The sequence below is a fragment of the Lycium barbarum genome, chromosome 4 (assembly GCF_019175385.1).
Source record: "Lycium barbarum isolate Lr01 chromosome 4, ASM1917538v2, whole genome shotgun sequence".
Lineage (NCBI taxonomy): Eukaryota > Viridiplantae > Streptophyta > Magnoliopsida > Solanales > Solanaceae > Lycium > Lycium barbarum.
The window spans coordinates 132,067,221-132,089,846 of NC_083340.1; the positions used below are offsets into that span (position 1 = coordinate 132,067,221).

The window sequence follows — 22,626 nt, forward strand, 5'->3', positions numbered from 1 at the left end:
CTCTGGCGCTACTTGCCATATTTGTGCTGTTAGAGATGCCTTTGCTTCATATGCTCCCACCGGGCCCGACGAGACCATATATATGGGAAATTCTGCAACGACCAAGATTGTAGGTTATGGAAAGACACTGCTGAAGATGACCTCTGGCAAGGTGGTGACTCTCAATAACGTCTGTCAGGTTCCTGAAATTAGGAAAAATTTAGTATCTACTGGACTTCTAGTGAAGAACGGTTTTAAGTGTGTTTATATTTCTGATAAGGTTGTAATGAGTAAGAACGAGATGTACATAAGAAAGGGTTAGCTCACATAGGGCCTTTTCAAACTAAATGTAATGGTCATTGATAATAATAAAGTTTCTGCTTTATCGTACTTGCTTGAGTCAAATGATTTATGGCATTCACGTTTAGGACATGTCAATTATAGGACCCTGCGTAAAATGATTAGTTTGGAAGTATTGCCTAAGTTTGAATGCAATCAATCAAAATGTCAAATCTGCGTTGAATCTAAGTATGTTAAACATCCTTATAAGTCTGTTGAAAGGAATTCAAGTCCTTTAGACTTAATCCATACAGATATATGTGACATGAAGACAATCCCATCTCGCAGTGGAAAGAAGTATTTCATAACTTTTATTGACGATAGTACGTGATATTGCTACGTTTATTTACTTAATAATAAAGATGAAGCAATTGAAGCATTCAGGCAATATAAAAGTGAAGTTGAGGCTCAACTTAGCAAAAAGATTAAAATGATAAGGAGTGATAGGGGCAGTAAATATGAATCTCCTTTTGAACCAATATGTTTGGAATATGGCATTATTCATCAAACAACTGCCCTTTACTCGCCATAATCCAACGGAATTGCGGAAAGGAAAAATAGAACACTAAAAGAGATGATGCATGCCCTGTTAACAAGTTCTGGTTTACTCCAGAACTTGTGGGGGAAAGCTGTCTTAACAGCTAGTCGAATACTCAATCGAGTACCCCATAGCAAAACACAATCTACTTCGTATGAAAAGTGGAAAGAAAGGAAGCCCAATTTGGAATACTTCAAAGTGTGGAGGTGTTTGGCCAAGGTGCAACTTCCTAAACCCAAAAGGGTAAAAGAGGACCTAAAACCATTGATTGTGTTTTCATAGGATATGCCACAAATAGTAAGGCATATCAATTTCTGGTTCACAAATTAGAAAATCCCGATATTCAGGTGAATACGGTAATTGAATCAGATAATTCTGACTTCTTTGAAAACATATATCCATATAAAAAGGAATGTGAGTCGTCTAGAAAAGAATCTAAATGACCTTGGGAAGAAACAAAGGAAAATGTTCCTGATGAGGAAAATCCAAGACGCAGTAAACGTCACAGGACGTCTACTTCCTTTGGAACAAAATTTCTAACATTTTTGTTGGAAAATGAGCCTCGAACTTTCAACAAAGCTATGTCTTCATCAGAAGCTCAATTTTGGAAAGAGACAATCAATAGTGAGATAGAATCTATATTGGAAATTGGTTGATCTTCCTCGAGGTAAAGGTTCCAAATGGATTTTCAAACGCAAAACGAGAGCTGATGGCACTATTGATAAGTATAAGGCAAGACTAGTTGTTAAATGGTTTAGAAAACGAGAAAGTCTTGATTACTTTGATACATACTCGTCGGTAATGAGGATCACATCTATTCGGGTGTTAGTAGCATTAGCCACCGTATACGGTCTTGAAATCCATCAAATGGATGTGAAAACAGCCTTCTTAAATGGAGAGTTGGAGGAAGAAGTTTACATGGAACAACCCGAAGGGTTTGTAGTTCCCGGGAAAGAGAAAAAGAGGTGTCGACTTGTTAAGTCTCTTTACGGACTAAAACAAGCACCTAAACAGTGACATGCAAAATTTGACCCTACGATGCTGTCAAATGGATTTAAGATAAATGAGTGTGATAAATGTGTCTACATTAAGAACACTTCGAACCACGCCGTTGTCATACCACATTTTGACCCGGAGGTTAAAGTAAAAGTACGACATATTGGAGATTCCTGTTTTTGTGTTTGTTGTTAAGGAGTCGCCACCTAATTATTTACGGTGAATTAGGACACCTAAAGTTTATTAAAAGTTATGTTTAAAGTTAACTGTGTTTAAGGTCTGCGAAACTTAAGATTCTGGATAAGGGTTCAATTAGTCTAAAGGGAAGGTATTAGGCACCCTTTAAGACCCATTAACAATGGTTAACCGACCGGACTTATAATTAATTAAGCTAGGTGTAAAATATAGCGTTATAGAAAAGAAAGTAGCTTTGTGAATATTGCTAAAGTTATAAATAGACATGTAAGAATGCTATTCAAAATAGAACTTGTAGAAAACAACAATTTGTATAAAAGAGTACTTTTAATGCTATTTTGAAATACGATTTATAAATGTCGTCAAGGTTTTTAAACGAAAGTGTAATAGTGTTGTTTAAAATAATACTTGTAAAAAGTGTAATAATTTGCGTAAAAGAAGGTTCTAAATGTTAAATAAGACTCAAAAATATTGCTAAGGCCTTAAATGGAAAATATAGTAATGTTATTCGAAAATAAGATTTGTAGAAAAATAGGATAATTTGCATGAAAGAGGACACTAAGTTTTATTTAAAAGTAAAACGTATGAAATACTATTAGTTCAATTATGGCTATTCAAAAGTTGTTTTAACCAATACATGTATCAAGTTTTGAAAAAAAAAAAAAAAATATGTTTATGTGAATGATTTTGAAATCAGACTTAGTATTTTTTTTTTAAACTCGATTGGTTCAATCATGCATTTAAAGAAAATCGCATGCCAATCTTAAACCATTGTGTCATGTAACAAGAATATCAAACACGCATCCAAAGAAATCATTCAACACACATTCAACAAAATAATAAAAAGAGTGAAAAGTTGAAAACTTTAAGAGGAATCGCCATGGGCGAGCTTCAAGCGAATCTCATCGCTTTCTTGTTGTAGGATGAGATTAAGGAATAAGGACATATGTCGACTCCATGCACGGGTAATGTATTAATGCCGAGTTTCATTTTTTGAAACTCCGTTTTGAGAGAGTCATGATTTATGACTCCATTTGCTCCCGAAGTGTACATGCGAAAAAAAAAAAAAAGATAAAGATTAGAATCTACTTAGTCCCAATAAATAGAACAATCGAAACTGAATGACAAGCACATATTAATGCTTCATGCGTTCAAAATAATTTCGAGAAGCCTAATAAATAGCCTCCATTATACAAAGCTTACAACAGTTGCTTATTCCAAGTAAAGTCTAGGCTTATATTGCACAAAGAACGATTTTAACTCAAGTCACAGAGGGGTTAGAAAAATTCATGTATCCAAATAATAGCATATCCTATACTGGTGTCTATGATATTTCTTGAAACATTTAATTGCTTGTGAACTGCTACATATTTTTACAAATGCCCAAACGAATTCATGTTAATATGCAGTGTTGATTTCTAATTATAAACTCCTATTTAAAGTAGTCCGAGCATTACACAGACATCTTAACATGAAAAATGAATGGTCTCATTTTGGAAAGCAACCAAACAATCATTTTAACAATCTTTTAAACATGCAGGGTTATGGAAACTGTTGCAAAACTAAACGCAAGGTAATATAATCCTATTCTTACGAAACCAAACAAAACCATAACACTCATGCTTCACATACATATTTACAAAGGAAAGAACATAAGGTGTTAAGTGTACGAATTCAACTTGGAGGAAAATAGTGAATTATTAACTATTGTGAGCTTAATCTTTGTAGAGAAATTAGATTACTTAAACATGGAGGAAAGGATGGAGTATTTCTGAACCAGCCAGTAAACTTGAATCAATGCCTAAGTCATTTTTAAAAAGAAAGAAACAGATGAGCCTAATCAAATACTTGACCAAACATTTATAAAAAAAAGACTAGTTTGTAAAAATGAGATCAAGGTAACTAAATCTTACAAAAGTGAAAGGTACACTCCATTACGATGTCGAACATGAAACATGGATCTTATGCATAATCTAACAGCCCAGCACTAAACAACTCATACCAAACTCACTGAGAAAAGCAAAATATACTAGAAAAGCCATACACAGATCAGGTTTCAGTCAAACACTTCAAATTGGGAACAGGAAATAAACTTCAACAAATATGCGTAGCACTTAAAATGTGCACTCATATACACAGAATTATATTGAGAAAAAGGGAAGCAACACAATGCAAACAACATATTTTATACTACATGGAAATTCATCCAGCAATAACAAACTATAAGAACAACAATACAGATAGGGATTTTGTATGGCAATAGAACCAAAGATCACTAAAACAGGACAAAACTAATCACACAAGGAACATAAAATTAAATGCTCTAAATAACAGGACAGAACTGAACCAAAAAAAAACAATGGCACAACGATATCAACACAACATCGAAAATAATAACACGAAAACAGAACTGAAAATACTAATAACATCACAACCAAACTACAAACAGAGAAGGATTAGGGATAATTACTAACATTATTAAAACCGAAACTAAACTAACACTGAACATGGTATAAAAAAAAAACTACTTTTGGCTTATCTATTCGCGTACGAACGTACTAATAACATACGAGTAAGCTAACCAAACGGAGCATATAGCCACATTCTATATCTTACGAAATAGTGAGTCCAAACTGAGCAGCAATTAACTTAAATGTTAAACAACACACAAACACAAATTAAACTAAACCCGCAAAAATACCAAAAATAAAGAGAGAGTAAAAGGTTTACCGACCTTTTATAGGTGCAGTGAACGGGGCGTCGATGGCCTTGAATCTACTCTCGAACGCGAACGAACCCGAACCCGAACCCGATTAAAGTAACTAAAGTTTCAAAACAAAAGATGAAAATAGAGTAATTGTTGGTCGCGGCTAAAGTTCACCGGAAAAGGAGTGGAAGATGGTATCCGTTCCCCAAATCACTGGATCATCCCCTAGAATCTGAAAAAATCCATCCTTTAGGCTGAATTCCAAGAAAAAATGTTTTTAAACAAAGTTGATGAAAACTGTTCTTTTCTCGGAAATTTGAGGTGATTAAACTTGTGTTTTGTGGGGAGATTTTTTGTTTCCAGATCTTCCCTTTTTTTCGATGCCCCCGTCAACGATCCAAGCACAACAATTTATAGGGTTTAAGAAAGGAGGGGGAGGAGCGTACGAGAGAGAGGAGCGGGGGGGACAGAGAAAGGAGTGTCGGGTGAGGAGAGGAGAGAGGAAGGAGGTGGGGAGCACGATGAAGGATAAAAAAAAAGAAAGAAGAAGATGACAAAGGAGGCGGAAGAAAGAAGAAGATAGGAAAGAAAGAGGGAGCGGGTAGGTTTAGGGAGAATAAGAGATTGAGATGTAGTCCAAAAAAATATATGTGGAGCCCATTAAAGAAAAAGTGGAAGAAGAAATCAGATTGTGGCGTGGTGAAATGAAGAAAGAGGAATGCTGCAAAGTTTTTTTTTATTTATTTATTTATTTTCTCTTTTGTTTTTCTTTTGGGGTAGATAGCTATTATCAAGAATTTCCCCCTTGTAAAATAATGTTTTGATGAAATAAAAATTATAATACGTTGTTTTAAAATACGAGCTTCAAAATGAGTCCAACATTGATATACTTCCGAGCAATTGCTTATGAGATGAAAATTGTTGATTTTTCCTCCTCTATTTAATTATTTTGGGCTTCCAATTTAATGACTGGTATAATATATATTATGTAAAGACAATAAATAATTAATATGTAATAAAAAATAGATATTTTATAAAATGTTGTCTTGTAATTAATTTAACGAGTCCAAACTCGAAAAAAATAAAATGATGACAAAATCATCTAAAATTTGTAGTAAAGTGATACATGTAATGTAAAAAATAAAAGTAATGATATTAGTAGAAGTGGCAAAAAATATTGTGAAAATAAAGTATTTAGCTCGTCAGTAAATTTAGAAAACCGAGTAAATTAAATAGGGGAGGGACAAAATTGGGTGTCAACAGATGCCCCTCTTCGACCGGAGACGATGTAAGAGTCTTCAGGCGAAGAAGTTGACGTAGTAGCCAATTTTGGACCAACGAATATGGATTTATAAGAAAGTACGATTTTTTTTTTTTTTTGGGAAAATTGATGGAAAATATTATGAGGGCCGAAGGAATTATGGAAAATTATGGCCGAATCTCAGTTTCGAGTTGCCTACATATCTCGGGTTGCACGAGAATCAGGCCATGTGTAGTTCGAAAGTTTTTGTGGATTCACAATCTTGCAGGGGGTTGTAGACAAGTGACGAGACGTTCAAGAATGGAACACGTGTTTATAGCCTCCTAATTATAAATGTGATGCACAACACACCCATAAGTAGGACTCTACTAGACACGGTGTAAATTCTTCAAAGATGCCCCAGTGTTGAGTTATGGAAACACTGGGGATGTAGAAAGGAATATGAGATGGTGAGAAGAGTAGATTTAGTAGAGTTTTAGCGGAGGATGTGAAAGAGAAATTAACCTACGTATCACGTGTTTGTGGACATAGGCGGAATTGACTTCGAGAGTAGATTCGTGACCTTTGCTTGTGAGTTTGGTATTCCTCTTTAGCAAATTTGCCCCAGTTCACTGCGTAAGATAAAGTTCCACGTTGTGCTGTGTCGCTGCAGGTTGTATTTTCTGCCAAAACTGAAATTCATGTCAAAATTAGTAATAAAGTTAAAAAATGTAAAACTATAAAGAGTGTAAATGATCGTAAATATGATTGGGGGAATGAAAAATGAAGCCGTGTGGCCAATGTTCTCTCTGGTTGTCTTCAGGGACTTGAATGAATGTGTGATGCGCATGCTAGGGATGTAATAATATCTCCCGCTGCATTGGAAGATGATAGTGATAAGGTCTCCGGCTGTCTTCCGGGACTCGATGATAAATGATATCTGCGAATTTTAAGGTAAATTCATTAAAGCGGTAAGGTAGATGATGAAATAAAGGAATGAAGTAAGGAGAAAAATAAGTGTGTAGCCGTTTGGCTTATGCAAGTGAGGCCGTGTAGCCGGGTGATGTCTCCGATGGTTGTCGGGACTCAATGATATGCTGATGAGGCTATATAGCCAAACGATGTCTCCGGTTGTCTTCGGAGGCTCAATGATAATTCCTGTAAAGTTCAGGGTAAAATTGTTAAAGTTGGTAAAGTAAATGATAAAGTAGAGAGTAAAGTCAAAGTGTAGCCGTCTGGCTTATGCGTATTGAGGCCGTGTGGCCATGCGATGTCTCTGGTTGTCTTCAGAGATTTGATGATGATTCCCGTAAAGTCCAGGATAAAGTTGTAAAGTGGACGATGTCTCCGGTTGTCTTCGGAGGCTCCAATGATAATTCCTGTAAAGTTCAGGGTAAAATCGTTAAAGTTGGTAAAGTGAATGATAAAGTAGAGAGTAAAGTCATAGTGTAGCCGTCTGACTTATGCATGTGAGGCTGTATAGCCGAATGATGCCCCCGGTTGTCTTCGGGGACTTGATGCTATGTCTCCGGTTGTCTTCGGGGACTTGATGTTGTGTCTCCGGTTGTCTTCGGGGACTTTGATGTTGTGTCTCCGGTTGTCTTCGGGGACCCAATGATAATTCCTGTAAAGTTCAGGGTAAAGTTGTTAAAGTTGGTAGAGTAAATGATAAAATAGAGGGTAAAGTCATAGTGTAGCCGTCCGGCTTATGCATGTGAGGCTGTATAGCCGAATGATGCCCCCGGTTGTCTTCGGGGACTTGATGCTATGTCTCCGGTTGTCTTCGGGGACTTGATGTTGTGTCTCCGGTTGTCTTCGGGGACTCAATGATAATTCCTGTAAAGTTCAGGGTAAAGTGGTTAAAGTTGGTAGAACAAATGATAAAATAGAGGGTAAAGTCATAGTGTAGCCGTCCGGCTTGTGCGTATGAGGCCGTATAGCCATGTGATGTCTCCGGTTGTCTTCGGAGATTTGATGATAAATCCCTCCGGTTGTCTTCGGAGACTTAATGTTGATTCCTGTAAAGTTCAGGCAAAATGGTTAAAACAGATAAAGAAGGTAATAAAGTATGTAGTAAAGTGATAGCATAGCCGTTTGGCTGATGAAGTCGACGCTATCACAACAGGCTGAATCAATGACGCGTAATCCTGATTTGATTTGTCTTTAACCTACAAAACAGGTATATTCGTTAATGAAGTCATAAAGTTGTTCTGATAAAATAAAATTAAAGATAGAGTTTAGAAATGAAGCCGTTTGGCTTTTGAGGCGAGGCCATATTGAGCCAGATGATGCTTTTCGGTCGTGATAGACTTGACTGTTGATCTCGCGGTCTTTTAATTCCTGCACTCAAAGAAAAATTCTTAGTTCGGGAGGGGGAAGTTGATTCGTGTTGACTCCAAGCTTGGCTTTGTTGGCGCTCCATTCATCCTGTTTGTGTGGATCTTGTGGCCTCTGTTTAAGCCTCGGTAGATGAACAGTAGTGAAATAATTGAAAGAAAGTATTTCATTTGAAAGGTAGGCATGTAGGTATATGTATGAGGAAATGTGACTATATGTATATAGGTTGTGAAATATGTATATGTAAATGTATGTATGTAAGGAAAGATATATATGTAAACGTATACATATGTAAGTTGTAAAATATTCTGCCAACTTTAGATTGTGACGCTTCTAAAGTAATTGGTCTATAATACTTCCTGTCTGATAGCCTTAATCTTGTCGATGTCCAACCGTTCTTTCGTCTATATCTTTTCCAAAATATGCCCCAGTTTTGGGTTCAGAAGGGTGTGCTAAATTTATGTTGTGGTGTGACCGAACCTTATATAGGTTGCCTACGTATCCGCCAAGGAATCAGGTCAGAACGTAGTTCGTAAGGTATATAAGAATGGTTTAAAATTTTCTAGTAAAGGGACCGAACCCGACGTGGATTGCCTACGTATCCCACCGAGGGAATCAGGTCAGCGTAGTTCTGTTATATAAATGGTAAAAGATTTGTTGGATTTTATCTAGGTGTGACGGATCTATATGTTGATAGTGTACGAATCCCGCCGAGGGAATCAGGCCCTGTGTAGTTTTCTTCGTGTAAGGATTTTTTATTTTTCCGTTATAGCGCAACCGAACCCTATGTGGGCTGCCTACGTATCCACCGAGGAATCAGGTCAAGCGTAGTTCGCATGTATGCAAAAATCTTTTGATTTTTGTTCTAAATGCAACCGAACCCTATGTGGGCTGCCTACGTATCCCCCATGAGAATCAGGTCAGCGCAGTTCGTATGTATGCAAAAATCTTTTGATTTTTGTTCTAAATGCAACCGAACCCTATGTGGGCTGCCTACGTATCCCCCCAAAAGAATCAGGTCAGCGTAGTTCGTATGCATGCCAATGGGAAAAATTCTAACCTAGTATGACCGAGTCCCTATGTGGGCTGCCTACGTATCCACCGAGGAATCAGGTCAAGCGTAGTTCGCATTTGGTTGTTAAAGGAAAGGTTGCAAACTAGGTTGTCTCACCTAATGTCGTCCTTTGATCTCTTCTTGAATTGCTAGCTTTCAGGCTTATGTCATCACCTATCGGCTATTTCAACTCTTTTGAGTGGGATCTTGTCTTGTCCCCTAGTTTCTTTGTTACTCTTTCGGGATGTATGTTGTTCATTTCATGTCACAATCGTAGAGTTGGCAGATTTGATAATTATAGTAGAAAATAACAATAATAGATGATTAAGGAAAATTAGAAATGCATTCATAGTTTTCACGATTAAGCCTCCAAAAGATGAAGCAAAGCAAACAAAATTTTGAGTACGGTTCAAGCATCAATAAAAGAAAACAAGTTCACTACATGTTCATGCTACCAAGGCTCCTGACGGATCGAGGACGGAGTACAAGTCCAATTCTTCGGAGTCTTTCCTGGTTAGGCGCCCCATATTGTCAATGCCTTGGTGTTGCGAGTAGTTGTATTGGATTGTTCCCACGAGAGCGAAAAAGTTGTTGATATGACCCTTTCCGCACTGGACTCCTTCAAATCTTGGCATCTTCGTGAGCTGGCAAAGGATTGTTGACCACATTGGGCTTAGCTTCAGCGAGCTGGATTACTCCTTCCTTAATCAGGGCTTCGATTTTGTTTTTAAGCCCATAGCAATCTTCGGTGGCGTGCCCAACAACTCCAGAGTGGTATGCACAGCGTTTGGAACCATCAAACCATTTTGGGATAGGTTCGGGAATTTTCCCTTCAATCGGTTGTATTATACCTGCTGCTTTCATTCTTTCGAACAATTGAGCCAAGGGTTCAGCGATCTGAGTGTAATTACGGGTGTTTTTGGTGTCAGGGTTTGGACGGGCTCTAGGTATAGTATGTGGTCGATTTTGGTAAGTTGGTGCTTGGTTGGGTTGATACGGGCGTGGGTTTTGATGCGGAGGCGCTCGGGGTTGGTAGTAGTTTGCTTGGGTGTTGTAAACGGGGTAAGGAGGTAGTGGAGCTTGGTAGGATTCAGGGTAGTGGTAAGGGTAGAAAGTTTGTTGTGGGTGGTTAAAGTATGGAATGGCTTGGCTCGGCTCATGTCCTTGAGCGTTCATGACTGCAGTGACATCTTCCTTCTTCTTTTTAATCCCGTTGATAGAACCAGATTGTATAGCTTTGTTCATTGCTTGTAAAGCAATAAGATCCTGAATTTTCCCCGATTTGATTCCTTCTTCCAAGGCTTCTCCCATTCGAACAACTTCTGTGAATTTTTGTCCCATCATACCTATCATTTTCTCGTAAAATATGCCAGCCTGACATTCAATGAAGGTAGCAGTCATTTCCCTATCATTCATCGGAGGTTGAACCCTGGCCGCTTCTGACCTCCAACGTAGCGCATATTCGCGGAACGTCTCAGTTGACTTCCTGGTTAACTTAGTCATGTAAACTCTATCTGGTGTGATATCGGTGTTAAAACTAAACCTGTCCATAAAGTCTTGCGCCATGTCACTCCAACCACGCCATTTACAGACATCCTGTTGTGTATACCAAGTAAGTGCTTCGCCAGATAAGCTTCTTATGAAGAGCTTCATCCTTATGCTCTGGTCTCTGCCCACTCCAACCAGTTTGTCACAATAAGCCCTTAAGTGTGTATGAGGGTCGCCTGTTCCATTGAATGTATCAAATTTCGGCGGTTTGTAGCCTACGGGTAAATCGACGTCAGGTTGAACACAGAGATCTTCATATTCTACACTCTTAGTTCCCCTAGCAACTTGAAGGTTTCTCATTGCTTCTTTGAGACTGTGGATCTCTTTTAGCAACATGTTATCTGCCCCTGCCTTTGCATCCTTTTCCATTTCTTCGTACTGATCTACTTCGGGTTGGAACCTGACCGTTACTGGATTGGTAAAGGCTTGTGTTTCTGTGGCGTATACTGGAGGAACATATTGTGCATTAGGGGTGGCAAAGTGTGCCCCGTGTATATGCTGGGTTGGATAAGTTTGGGCGATGGGGGTGTTCTGGACCGGTGGTGGTGTGTTATAAGTAGTGTTTATAGGTGGTTGATTTGGTGGGTTTAGATGAATGGTTGTGGGTAGTGGATTGGTGTTGGTGGGTAAAGGAGCATAGGGAGTGCGAACTGGCGATTGACTTGGGGGGTTGACGGGTGGTGGATTATGAGTAGCATAGGTAGTGTAGGTGGGTGGTTGATTTTGTGGAAGAGTATAGCTAGTGTAAGTGGGTGGTTGACTTTGTGGGAGAGTATAGTTAGTGTAAGTGGGCGGTTGACTTTGCGGGGGAGTATAGGCGGATGATGGATTTGGTGGATTTGCGGGGGTGATCGGAGGTAAGTTGTTGTTAGTAGGTGCATTGTTTTGGGGAGGAAAATGCTCAGGAACTGGGGATTCGAGTGATGGGAAACGAGGTGGTTCTGGTGCAGTATTGCTAGGTTCAGAAGGTGAATTTTGGAGTGTGATGGATAAATTGGTCAAGTCCCTAACCCGATTTAGTTCTCCACGTAGATTCTCAATTTCTTGAGTCAGGCGGGCGATATGTTCATCCCGTTGAATAGCAGTTCCATGTTCGGAAGTTTCAGGCAGATCGCTAGCGATCACGAGGTTTTCTACACTAGTTGGAACAGATGCGGCCGGATCAGACATAGTAATTTCATTTCCTTGGACAGCCCAACTACGTTCAGGTAACGATGACGTCTTTGACCTCGTGATGTAAGGATGGTCGGCCATCGAGCGTCAACACGAATCAACTCTCTGTTCGGGAATAAGATAAAATAGACATACAGTATAAACGATGTTAATCTCATGAACATATCTAGGTAAAGTCATGGTCACGTAAAGTCGAGTGAGGCATGTAGCGAATAATTTATCAAGTAGAGTCAAACAAGTTGTCAAACAAATGTAAACGATTATATCAAAACAACTAGCACGTCCTAATATGCATGTGACCTCTTTGCGCCAGAGGTGGGCCTAACGTTGTTTAAAGGATAAAATGTGCCATAATATGTCATCCCGTTGCTTTGATTAATTAAACAGATTCTATTTTCTCAAAAGTAAAAAAAATAATGTAATATTTATTACATGTCAAATGAATACAACATAAAGTGTTTCCTAATCTAAATAAAGTAAATAAAATTTCTATGCCTAACTTCTAGCTCCATTTGTGATGTCATTGATCTTCGTCATTCATTGTACTCCAATGCAAATCCATACCTGTCATAGAAACGTTAATCATCCTTCCCAACTAAAGTTTAATTAATTAAAGCAAATAGTCAATATTTAGGCACAGTTATCCTTCAAACATGCACATAAAGTATGATTGGTGTCACTTGGGGTCGTGAACCCGCTTGGACGTTTGGGTAAAGTCATCTAATGGATTTAATGCACCAAGGGTATTAAACCTCCTAGGTCATGAAATGTATGCTCTTAATAAAGGGTGTTGGTTTAGCTCTATCTTAGGCTGACTAAGAGTTGGCTTCCTATGACACAAGGTTCCCCCAAGCGGACAACTTGGGAGTGGAAAGTCCGTGGCCGTCGACTGCACCGCTGATCGACTAAATCCACAAGATCGATCCAACTAAAAGGTAATTTAATAGTGAACGGGCGCGAACCGCGAAGCCGTTTTGAGTGTGTGAATATGTGTGAGTTTTCCAGGAGTGGAAGAAATATGAACGGAATGACAGTTTATCAAAACAGTAACACATAAACAGTTTATATCAGACAAACAGTTTATATCAAACAAACAATTAATAGCATGTAAAAAATAATTAACAAATAAATAAAGCGATTTCAAAATAAGCACACAAAGCCTACTTAAACTAAGTCCGTTATGGTTAGAACCTAAGTAGTCCCCAGCGGAGTCGCCAAGCTGTCATACCACATTTTGACCCGGAGGTTAAAGTAAAAGTACGACATATTGGAGATTCCTGTTTTTGTGTTTGTTGTTAAGGAGTCGCCACCTAATTATTTACGGTGAATTAGGACACCTAAAGTTTATTAAAAGTTATGTTTAAAGTTAACTGTGTTTAAGGTCTGCGAAACTTAAGATTCTGGATAAGGGTTCAATTAGTCTAAAGGGAAGGTATTAGGCACCCTTTAAGACCCATTAACAATGGTTAACCGACCGGACTTATAATTAATTAAGCTAGGTGTAAAATATAGCGTTATAGAAAAGAAAGTAGCTTTGTGAATATTGCTAAAGTTATAAATAGACATGTAAGAATGCTATTCAAAATAGAACTTGTAGAAAATAACAATTTGTATAAAAGAGTACTTTTAATGCTATTTTGAAATACGATTTATAAATGTCGTCAAGGTTTTTAAACGAAAGTGTAATAGTGTTGTTTAAAATAATACTTGTAAAAAGTGTAATAATTTGCGTAAAAGAAGGTTCTAAATGTTAAATAAGAATCAAAAATATTGCTAAGGCCTTAAATGGAAAATATAGTAATGTTATTCGAAAATAAGATTTGTAGAAAAATAGGATAATTTGCATGAAAGAGGACACTAAGTTTTATTTAAAAGTAAAACGTATGAAATACTATTAGTTCAATTATGGCTATTCAAAAGTTGTTTTAACCAATACATGTATCAAGTTTTGAAAAAAAATAAAAAAAAAAATATGTTTATGTGAATGATTTTGAAATCAGACTTAGTATTTTTTTTTTAAACTCGATTGGTTCAATCATGCATTTAAAGATAATCGCATGCCAATCTTAAACCATTGTGTCATGTAACAAGAATATCAAACACGCATCCAAAGAAATCATTCAACACACATTCAACAAAATAATAAAAAGAGTGAAAAGTTGAAAACTTTAAGAGGAATCGCCATGGGCGAGCTTCAAGCGAATCTCATCGCTTTCTTGTTGTAGGATGAGATTAAGGAATAAGGACATATGTCGACTCCATGCACGGGTAATGTATTAATGCCGAGTTTCATTTTTTGAAACTCCGTTTTGAGAGAGTCATGATTTATGACTCCATTTGCTCCCGAAGTGTACATGCGAAAAAAAAAAAAAGATAAAGATTAGAATCTACTTAGTCCCAATAAATAGAACAATCGAAACTGAATGACAAGCACATATTAATGCTTCATGCGTTCAAAATAATTTCGAGAAGCCTAATAAATAGCCTCCATTATACAAAGCTTACAACAGTTGCTTATTCCAAGTAAAGTCTAGGCTTATATTGCACAAAGAACGATTTTAACTCAAGTCACAGAGGGGTTAGAAAAATTCATGTATCCAAATAATAGCATATCCTATACTGGTGTCTATGATATTTCTTGAAACATTTAATTGCTTGTGAACTGCTACATATTTTTACAAATGCCCAAACGAATTCATGTTAATATGCAGTGTTGATTTCTAATTATAAACTCCTATTTAAAGTAGTCCGAGCATTACACAGACATCTTAACATGAAAAATGAATGGTCTCATTTTGGAAAGCAACCAAACAATCATTTTAACAATCTTTTAAACATGCAGGGTTATGGAAACTGTTGCAAAACTAAACGCAAGGTAATATAATCCTATTCTTACGAAACCAAACAAAACCATAACACTCATGCTTCACATACATATTTACAAAGGAAAGAACATAAGGTGTTAAGTGTACGAATTCAACTTGGAGGAAAATAGTGAATTATTAACTATTGTGAGCTTAATCTTTGTAGAGAAATTAGATTACTTAAACATGGAGGAAAGGATGGAGTATTTCTGAACCAGCCAGTAAACTTGAATCAATGCCTAAGTCATTTTTAAAAAGAAAGAAACAGATGAGCCTAATCAAATACTTGACCAAACATTTATAAAAAAAAGACTAGTTTGTAAAAATGAGATCAAGGTAACTAAATCTTACAAAAGTGAAAGGTACACTCCATTACGATGTCGAACATGAAACATGGATCTTATGCATAATCTAACAGCCCAGCACTAAACAACTCATACCAAACTCACTGAGAAAAGCAAAATATACTAGAAAAGCCATACACAGATCAGGTTTCAGTCAAACACTTCAAATTGGGAACAGGAAATAAACTTCAACAAATATGCGTAGCACTTAAAATGTGCACTCATATACACAGAATTATATTGAGAAAAAGGGAAGCAACACAATACAAACAACATATTTTATACTACATGGAAATTCATCCAGCAATAACAAACTATAAGAACAACAATACAGATAGGGATTTTGTATGGCAATAGAACCAAAGATCACTAAAACAGGACAAAACTAATCACACAAGGAACATAAAATTAAATGCTCTAAATAACAGGACAGAACTGAACCAAAAAAAAACAATGGCACAACGATATCAACACAACATCGAAAATAATAACACGAAAACAGAACTGAAAATACTAATAACATCACAACCAAACTACAAACAGAGAAGGATTAGGGATAATTACTAACATTATTAAAACCGAAACTAAACTAACACTGAACATGGTATAAAAAAAAACTACTTTTGGCTTATCTATTCGCGTACGAACGTACTAATAACATACGAGTAAGCTAACCAAACGGAGCATATAGCCACATTCTATATCTTACGAAATAGTGAGTCCAAACTGAGCAGCAATTAACTTAAATGTTAAACAACACACAAACACAAATTAAACTAAACCCGCAAAAATACCAAAAATAAAGAGAGAGTAAAAGGTTTACCGACCTTTTATAGGTGCAGTGAATGGGGCGTCGATGGCCTTGAATCTACTCTCGAACGCGAACGAACCCGAACCCGAACCCGATTAAAGTAACTAAAGTTTCAAAACAAAAGATGAAAATAGAGTAATTGTTGGTCGCGGCTAAAGTTCACCGGAAAAGGAGTGGAAGATGGTATCCGTTCCCCAAATCACTGGATCATCCCCTAGAATCTGAAAAAATCCATCCTTTAGGCTGAATTCCAAGAAAAAATGTTTTTAAACAAAGTTGATGAAAACTGTTCTTTTCTCGGAAATTTGAGGTGATTAAACTTGTGTTTTGTGGGGAGATTTTTTGTTTCAAGATCTTCCCTTTTTTTCGATGCCCCCGTCAACGATCCAAGCACAACAATTTATAGGGTTTAAGAAAGGAGGGGGAGGAGCGTACGAGAGAGAGGAGCGGGGGGGACAGAGAAAGGAGTGTCGGGTGAGGAGAGGAGAGAGGAAGGAGGTGGGGAGCACGATGAAGGATAAAAAAAAAGAAAGAAGAAGATGACAAAGGAGGCGGAAGAAAGAAGAAGATAGGAAAGAAAGAGGGAGCGGGTAGGTTTAGGGAGAATAAGAGATTGAGATGTAGTCCAAAAAAATATATGTGGAGCCCATTAAAGAAAAAGTGGAAGAAGAAATCAGATTGTGGCGTGGTGAAATGAAGAAAGAGGAATGCTGCAAAGTTTTTTTTTATTTATTTATTTATTTTCTCTTTTGTTTTTCTTTTGGGGTAGATAGCTATTATCAAGAATTTCCCCCTTGTAAAATAATGTTTTGATGAAATAAAAATTATAATACGTTGTTTTAAAATACGAGCTTCAAAATGAGTCCAACATTGATATACTTCCGAGCAATTGCTTATGAGATGAAAATTGTTGATTTTTCCTCCTCTATTTAATTATTTTGGGCTTCCAATTTAATGACTGGTATAATATATATTATGTAAAGACAATAAATAATTAATATGTAATAAAAAATAGATATTTTATAAAATGTTGTCTTGTAATTAATTTAACGAGTCCAAACTCGAAAAAAATAAAATGATGACAAAATCATCTAAAATTTGTAGTAAAGTGATACATGTAATGTAAAAAATAAAAGTAATGATATTAGTAGAAGTGGCAAAAAATATTGTGAAAATAAAGTATTTAGCTCGTCAGTAAATTTAGAAAACCGAGTAAATTAAATAGGGGAGGGACAAAATTGGGTGTCAACAGCCGTCATTATTTGTTTGTACGTGGATGATATGTTGATAATGAGTAACGACATTGCTAACATAAATACTACTAAGCGCATGCTTCCTAGTAAGTTTGATATGAAAGACTTAGGGGCTGCCGATTTAATTTTGGGAATTAAAATCCATAAGACTCCTCAAGGTCTAGAATTGTCTCAATCTCATTATATTGAAAAGGTACTTGAAATGTTCAAGTATTTGGATTTTAAAGTTTCAAAGACACCAATTGATATGAACCTTGCTCTTTCTAAGAGTAAAGGGGAAAGTCATTCTCAATTGGATTATGCCAGAATGTTAGGAAGTTTGATGTATATCATGAACTGTACGCGACCTGATATTGCATGTGCAATAAGTAAACTAAGTCGCTACTTTAGTAATACCGACCAAAATCATTGGCTGGCAATAAAATGAGTTTTGGGGTATTTGAAACATACTCAAAACTTTCTTTTGCATTGTAACAGGTATCCTGCAGTTATTGAAGGTACAATGATGCAAATTGGATCACCGGTTCTGTTACACCCCGCACTTTCAGTGTTACACCCCGTACCTCGGAGAAGCATTGGTTAAATTTGAATGTAAATATGTCGAGCTATGACTAGGTAAAACAACTTTGGAGTGTGAGGAGCGAAGCATTATTAAGTACATTGTTTGGGTAAAGGATGAATTATGATCTTGTAAGTCGTAGCCGAGAAGGACAATCTTGGAACCAAAGGACATGACCATTAGCAAGTATGATTAGTGATAAATATCATGTATGGAGAGTTTCGGAAGATTTCGGGATCAAGCAAATCGAAGAAAATAAGTTTGACGAAAGTTTGGAAAACGTTGGCAGAATTAAGGACAGAATTTTGGGTCAACTTTGGAGGGGTATATCTCCCGGTATATGGGGAGTTTTAAGGTGTTTCAAAAGCCTAAAATGAAGTTCGTCGAGTCTAGTTTCTAACTCAACAAACCGCTCGTGGATATGACATCGGAATAGAGAATTATGGACGTTACAAGTTAGGCTGACAGAGCAGAAACGTGTGCTACAGTACTGCTACAGTACCAACTTGCTACAGTAAAGTGCTATAGTGAACCCAGCCCGAACTTGACCCCTATATAAAGGGTAATAACCCTTTTTTTTACCAGATTTTAGCCCAGAAATTTCCAGAAATTAGAAGGGAGAATGAGGATATTAAAAAGTGAGCAATTTTCAAGTAGTGGTTTAGGTCCGGGTAACGCATGGTTGTGATTCTAGTATTGTTTTGCGCTGGATTTTAGCGTGGATATTGAGGATATTGCTCTTAAACAAAAAAAAGTATGAATCTTTCTCTTTTGATATTATTTAAGGCTTATTGACGGAGATAAAGTCGTTAAATAATAGTATAGTAAGTTGGTTAGTTATGGAAGTTGGAAAACAACGTGTGGGCTGTTTTGTGGCATATGTTGGTGCTGATAATGGTGTTGATGATGTTGGTATTATTGTTGTTGATTGGTTGCTAATATTATGATTTCGGGCTAGGCATATCAACAGGGGAGATGCTGCCCGAATTTCGGTAGATTCTAAATGGATTTAAATTAAGGGCTTAAGACGAGCGTATGACGATGAGACTAACAACAATATGAATGGTTGTATATGTAGATTACGAGGCTATGAATGATCTTAAGTGAATTGCAAAACAGGAAGTAAGTTGGAAGTCGAGAAATTATCTTTCAGGTATGTTAAGGCTAGTCCCTTTCTTTTAAATACATGATTCCTTTCTTATGAATCCAATAGGTATTTTCCAAATGTCCCAGAATCCCTTTCTGTGAATCCGTAGTCCAAGAATATTCTTATTCTCAAAAGCTAGAGATTCATGATTCATAGAGTTCTTATGATGCTAAAGATAAACATGTTTTATGATGACGATGATCCTATTTCTAGAAACTCCTATGCTAGAATTCCCTACATATGTTTCATAACCTCCTTACTTCCAAAAGTTAGAGTTCATGATTCAAAGGCATGATTTCTTTCTTGATAATCCATAAATGTTTTCCAAAATGTCCCTATTTTCCGAGTCAGAGATTTATGATTTTATAAGCTTTTATGACAACAACAACGGACATGTTTTTACAATGTTAATGACGATGCTAAAGATGAGAATGTTTCTATGATGATTATGACGATGATGATGGTTTCATGTTTAAAAGTCCTAAGCTTATGATTTCAATGTGAATATGAGAAGGTTGAGCTATTTTCGTGATTTTCTTAATTTTTATTAATTGTTGTTGATCTTGCCTTATAATAATTGTTCCTTCAAGGTGAGATAGAGCGATGATGATTATTCCATAATATAATCAGAGGTTACCGACCTTAGGTCACTCCGATGTATTTATAGCTTTTATTTGGCTCTCATGCATGCTTTATATATATGTATGTATTTTCTCACACCGCGCAGCGCTATAGTCGGCCGGGCATGGCACGTAGATGTGCACACCACTACAGTGGGCATGTTATGATATTACCCCGGACGCGGGAGGCCCGGATGCGGGCTAATGATGATAACACCGAGCCTTAATGGCCGAGCATGATACTATATATATATGACACCGAGCCTTAATAGCCGGGCATGATACTATATATATGACAGCGAGCCTTAATGGCCGGGCATGGTACTATATATATGTATAGAAATGTTTTTTTTTTAAGGCTAAGCAGGCATGGCATCCGCCTTATGAGGCATCCAGATGTACAGGTTATCTCTCTCATTCCATGTTACCTTCCATATCTATATTATGTTGTTATTCATGCCTTGCATACTTAGTACATCATTCGTACTGACGTCCCTTTTTGTGGACGCTGCGCTCATGCCCTCAGGTAGGCAGGGAGATGAATCAGACCCGTAGGTATTCTATCAGCGGATTCGCAACAACACTCCAGAGCTACAGTCTATTTTGTATTGTCCTTATGATCATTGTATTCTATGTAGAGGCTCGTAGACGTGTGTACAGTTAGATATTTTATAGCTCCACCAGTTCATATTATGGTATAATATATTCGTGGCCTTGTCGGTCTTATTTTGAGCTCTTGATACTTTACTGTTAGCCTTATCGGCTTTATGATATACGTTATGTTGTAGTGACCTTGTCGGTCTGCATATGTACATATGTGCTGATTGATCGGATATTCCTATGTTGGGAATTTTCTGCGTGCAGTTGTTCTTTGAGTACGATTTATAATGTTCAAAGTAACGGATAAGTCAGGTGGTTCCCGGCATACGGGTCGGAGCCCGTCATACTCGTCGTAGGGGTGTGACAGGTTCAACTGAAACTAAATCCACAAGTGGATACGTTTTTACCATAGATGGAAGAGTAGTGTCTTGGAAGTCATCCAAACAGACATGTATCGCCCGCTCTACAATGTAGTCTGAGTTCATAGCTTTAGACAAAGCCAGTGAAGAAGCTGAATGGCTCCGGAATTTCTTAGAAGACATTCCATTTTGGCCCAAACCGTTGGCTTTTATATGCATATATTGCGATAGCTAAGCGGCAATAGGAAGGACTGGAAGCGTTATGTATAACGAAAAGTCTCGTCACATACGATGAAGAACATCGAGGGAATGGGACTATGGCCGAGGGTAAGTCATCGTGGCGGTAACTCTACCTAGAAGACTGGAGATCCCAAGATCTAGGTTCAAAGAGATCAAACAAAGTCATTGATGACGGTTACATTGTCACAATAACATTTGGTCCATTCTCGTGATGAGACAATGTTCAGTACCAGGAGAAAGCATTAAGGATTTGTAATGGTTTCTAAGTTTGATACGGGGTATATCAAATAGTGTATCTACGGGATGACAATCAATATGTGAGTGTGAAGTGTAAGCCGCTTCAAGGAGAATTCTATAAGGCCAATTCTCTACGCACTTATGAACCAGGCAGTGTTCATGGCTGAAACGAACAAAACAATGAGAACCAAAGACGGTTAAAGAGTTAATTGTGTGACATGTGGTTGTCTAGGTATACACCAAAGCTCGACGGTTCAAAGATATCAAATCTACTGATTGACCGAGTATATTCGACATATGTTCACTACAGAAAGTTCAAAGAAAAATCTACTTATCCAGATGCAATTAATCCTTGCTTACGAATCACATAGTTTTTTGTCATGCATCATATAGTCATTCCCCATTCATGTGGGGGATTATTAAAGCTAGTTAATGATTGAAGCTAGCTAAGTTGGTGTGAATGAGAAATGGAGAGAAAAAAGACAATGGAAGGAAAATAAAGTTTAAAGCAAAGTCCTTTGAAAAGAAGCTTTGTATCACATTGGTGGTAGAGAGGGAAAGTTATGCGCTTCTATTAGAAAGCACTTCTTCTAGCTCTTAAAGGGTTGAGAAGAGGGACTCCCCTCACGCCGTCGTCGTCGCTCGACTTCGGATTTGAATTTGGTTTTGGATTTGGATTGGGTCAAATGATCTGATTGATTGATAATCTTTTTAGACCAAATTTATTTAAATTCAATTTTTATTTTCTGATTTTTTTTATTATTTCTGCCAAATTATTATTAATTTCGCGGAATAAAAATAAATCCCAACGTTCTTATTTTTTTTTGTGGAAAAGGCAAAGCCTTTCCGAACAGTCACCAAACCTGTTCTGTACAGGTATTTTTTGGGGCTATATAAACTGAGGCAATACCTCATTTTTCAATGACTGAAATTTTTTTCCCTACATTGCGCTTCTGCATTCTTCTTTTCTAAAGTAAAACTATCGAGTCTCTGTGTGTGATATGTTGCTTGATTTGAGTTCGTCGAAGTCGTAGGCGTTTGAGGTACCGCTACTCCTGCCACAGGTATATCTGTTTTATCCTGGGAGGAAGTAATCCATAACCTCGGGTACAATGAGGGGATTAAATTCCTTAAGGACACACAGTGAATTTTGTGGTCTCGGATATTTTTTTGTTTCTGAAATTTTTTCCAAATTTACACAGTTTATGTTTTTCTTTTAGTTTCTGGTTTTTCCAGTTTCTGGTCTCTGTTTCCTACGGTTCTAAACACAGTTTACCAACACTGACATCCCATAATCTAATCTCATCATCGCTATCACAAGAACTGAGGAGACCTGTCTTTGTTGGATGAAAATCTATTGACATCACCTGCCCAGCATGCTCAACAAGGTCTTGGATAGGGTTGCTTGGCTGGATTATGACAAAATGGTGAGTTATGTAAAGTGTCATAGACAGAGATCGAAAGGAAGCAAGTCAGGAGATTAAAC

The 22,626-nt window shown here is 37.2% G+C and overlaps 1 protein-coding gene across 1 annotated transcript; it reads right to left on the reverse strand.

Moving 5' to 3' along the window:
• Positions 1 to 8,328: 8,328 nt before the first annotated feature.
• LOC132636509 (uncharacterized) lies at positions 8,329 to 16,917 on the reverse strand. Its single transcript, XM_060353421.1, has 2 exons — positions 16,142 to 16,917; positions 8,329 to 12,670 (listed from the first exon to the last, which is right to left on the reverse strand). The coding sequence occupies exon 2, from the start codon at positions 12,185 to 12,187 to the stop codon at positions 10,007 to 10,009; it is 2,181 nt and encodes a 726-aa protein (XP_060209404.1). The 5' UTR covers positions 12,188 to 12,670; positions 16,142 to 16,917; the 3' UTR covers positions 8,329 to 10,006.
• Between the last annotated feature and the right edge of the window lie 5,709 nt (positions 16,918 to 22,626).

Coding starts and splice junctions, on each gene's coding strand:
- LOC132636509 (XM_060353421.1), bottom strand. CDS start 12,187: ATGGCCGACCATCCTTACATCACGAGGTCAAAGACGTCATCGTTACCT.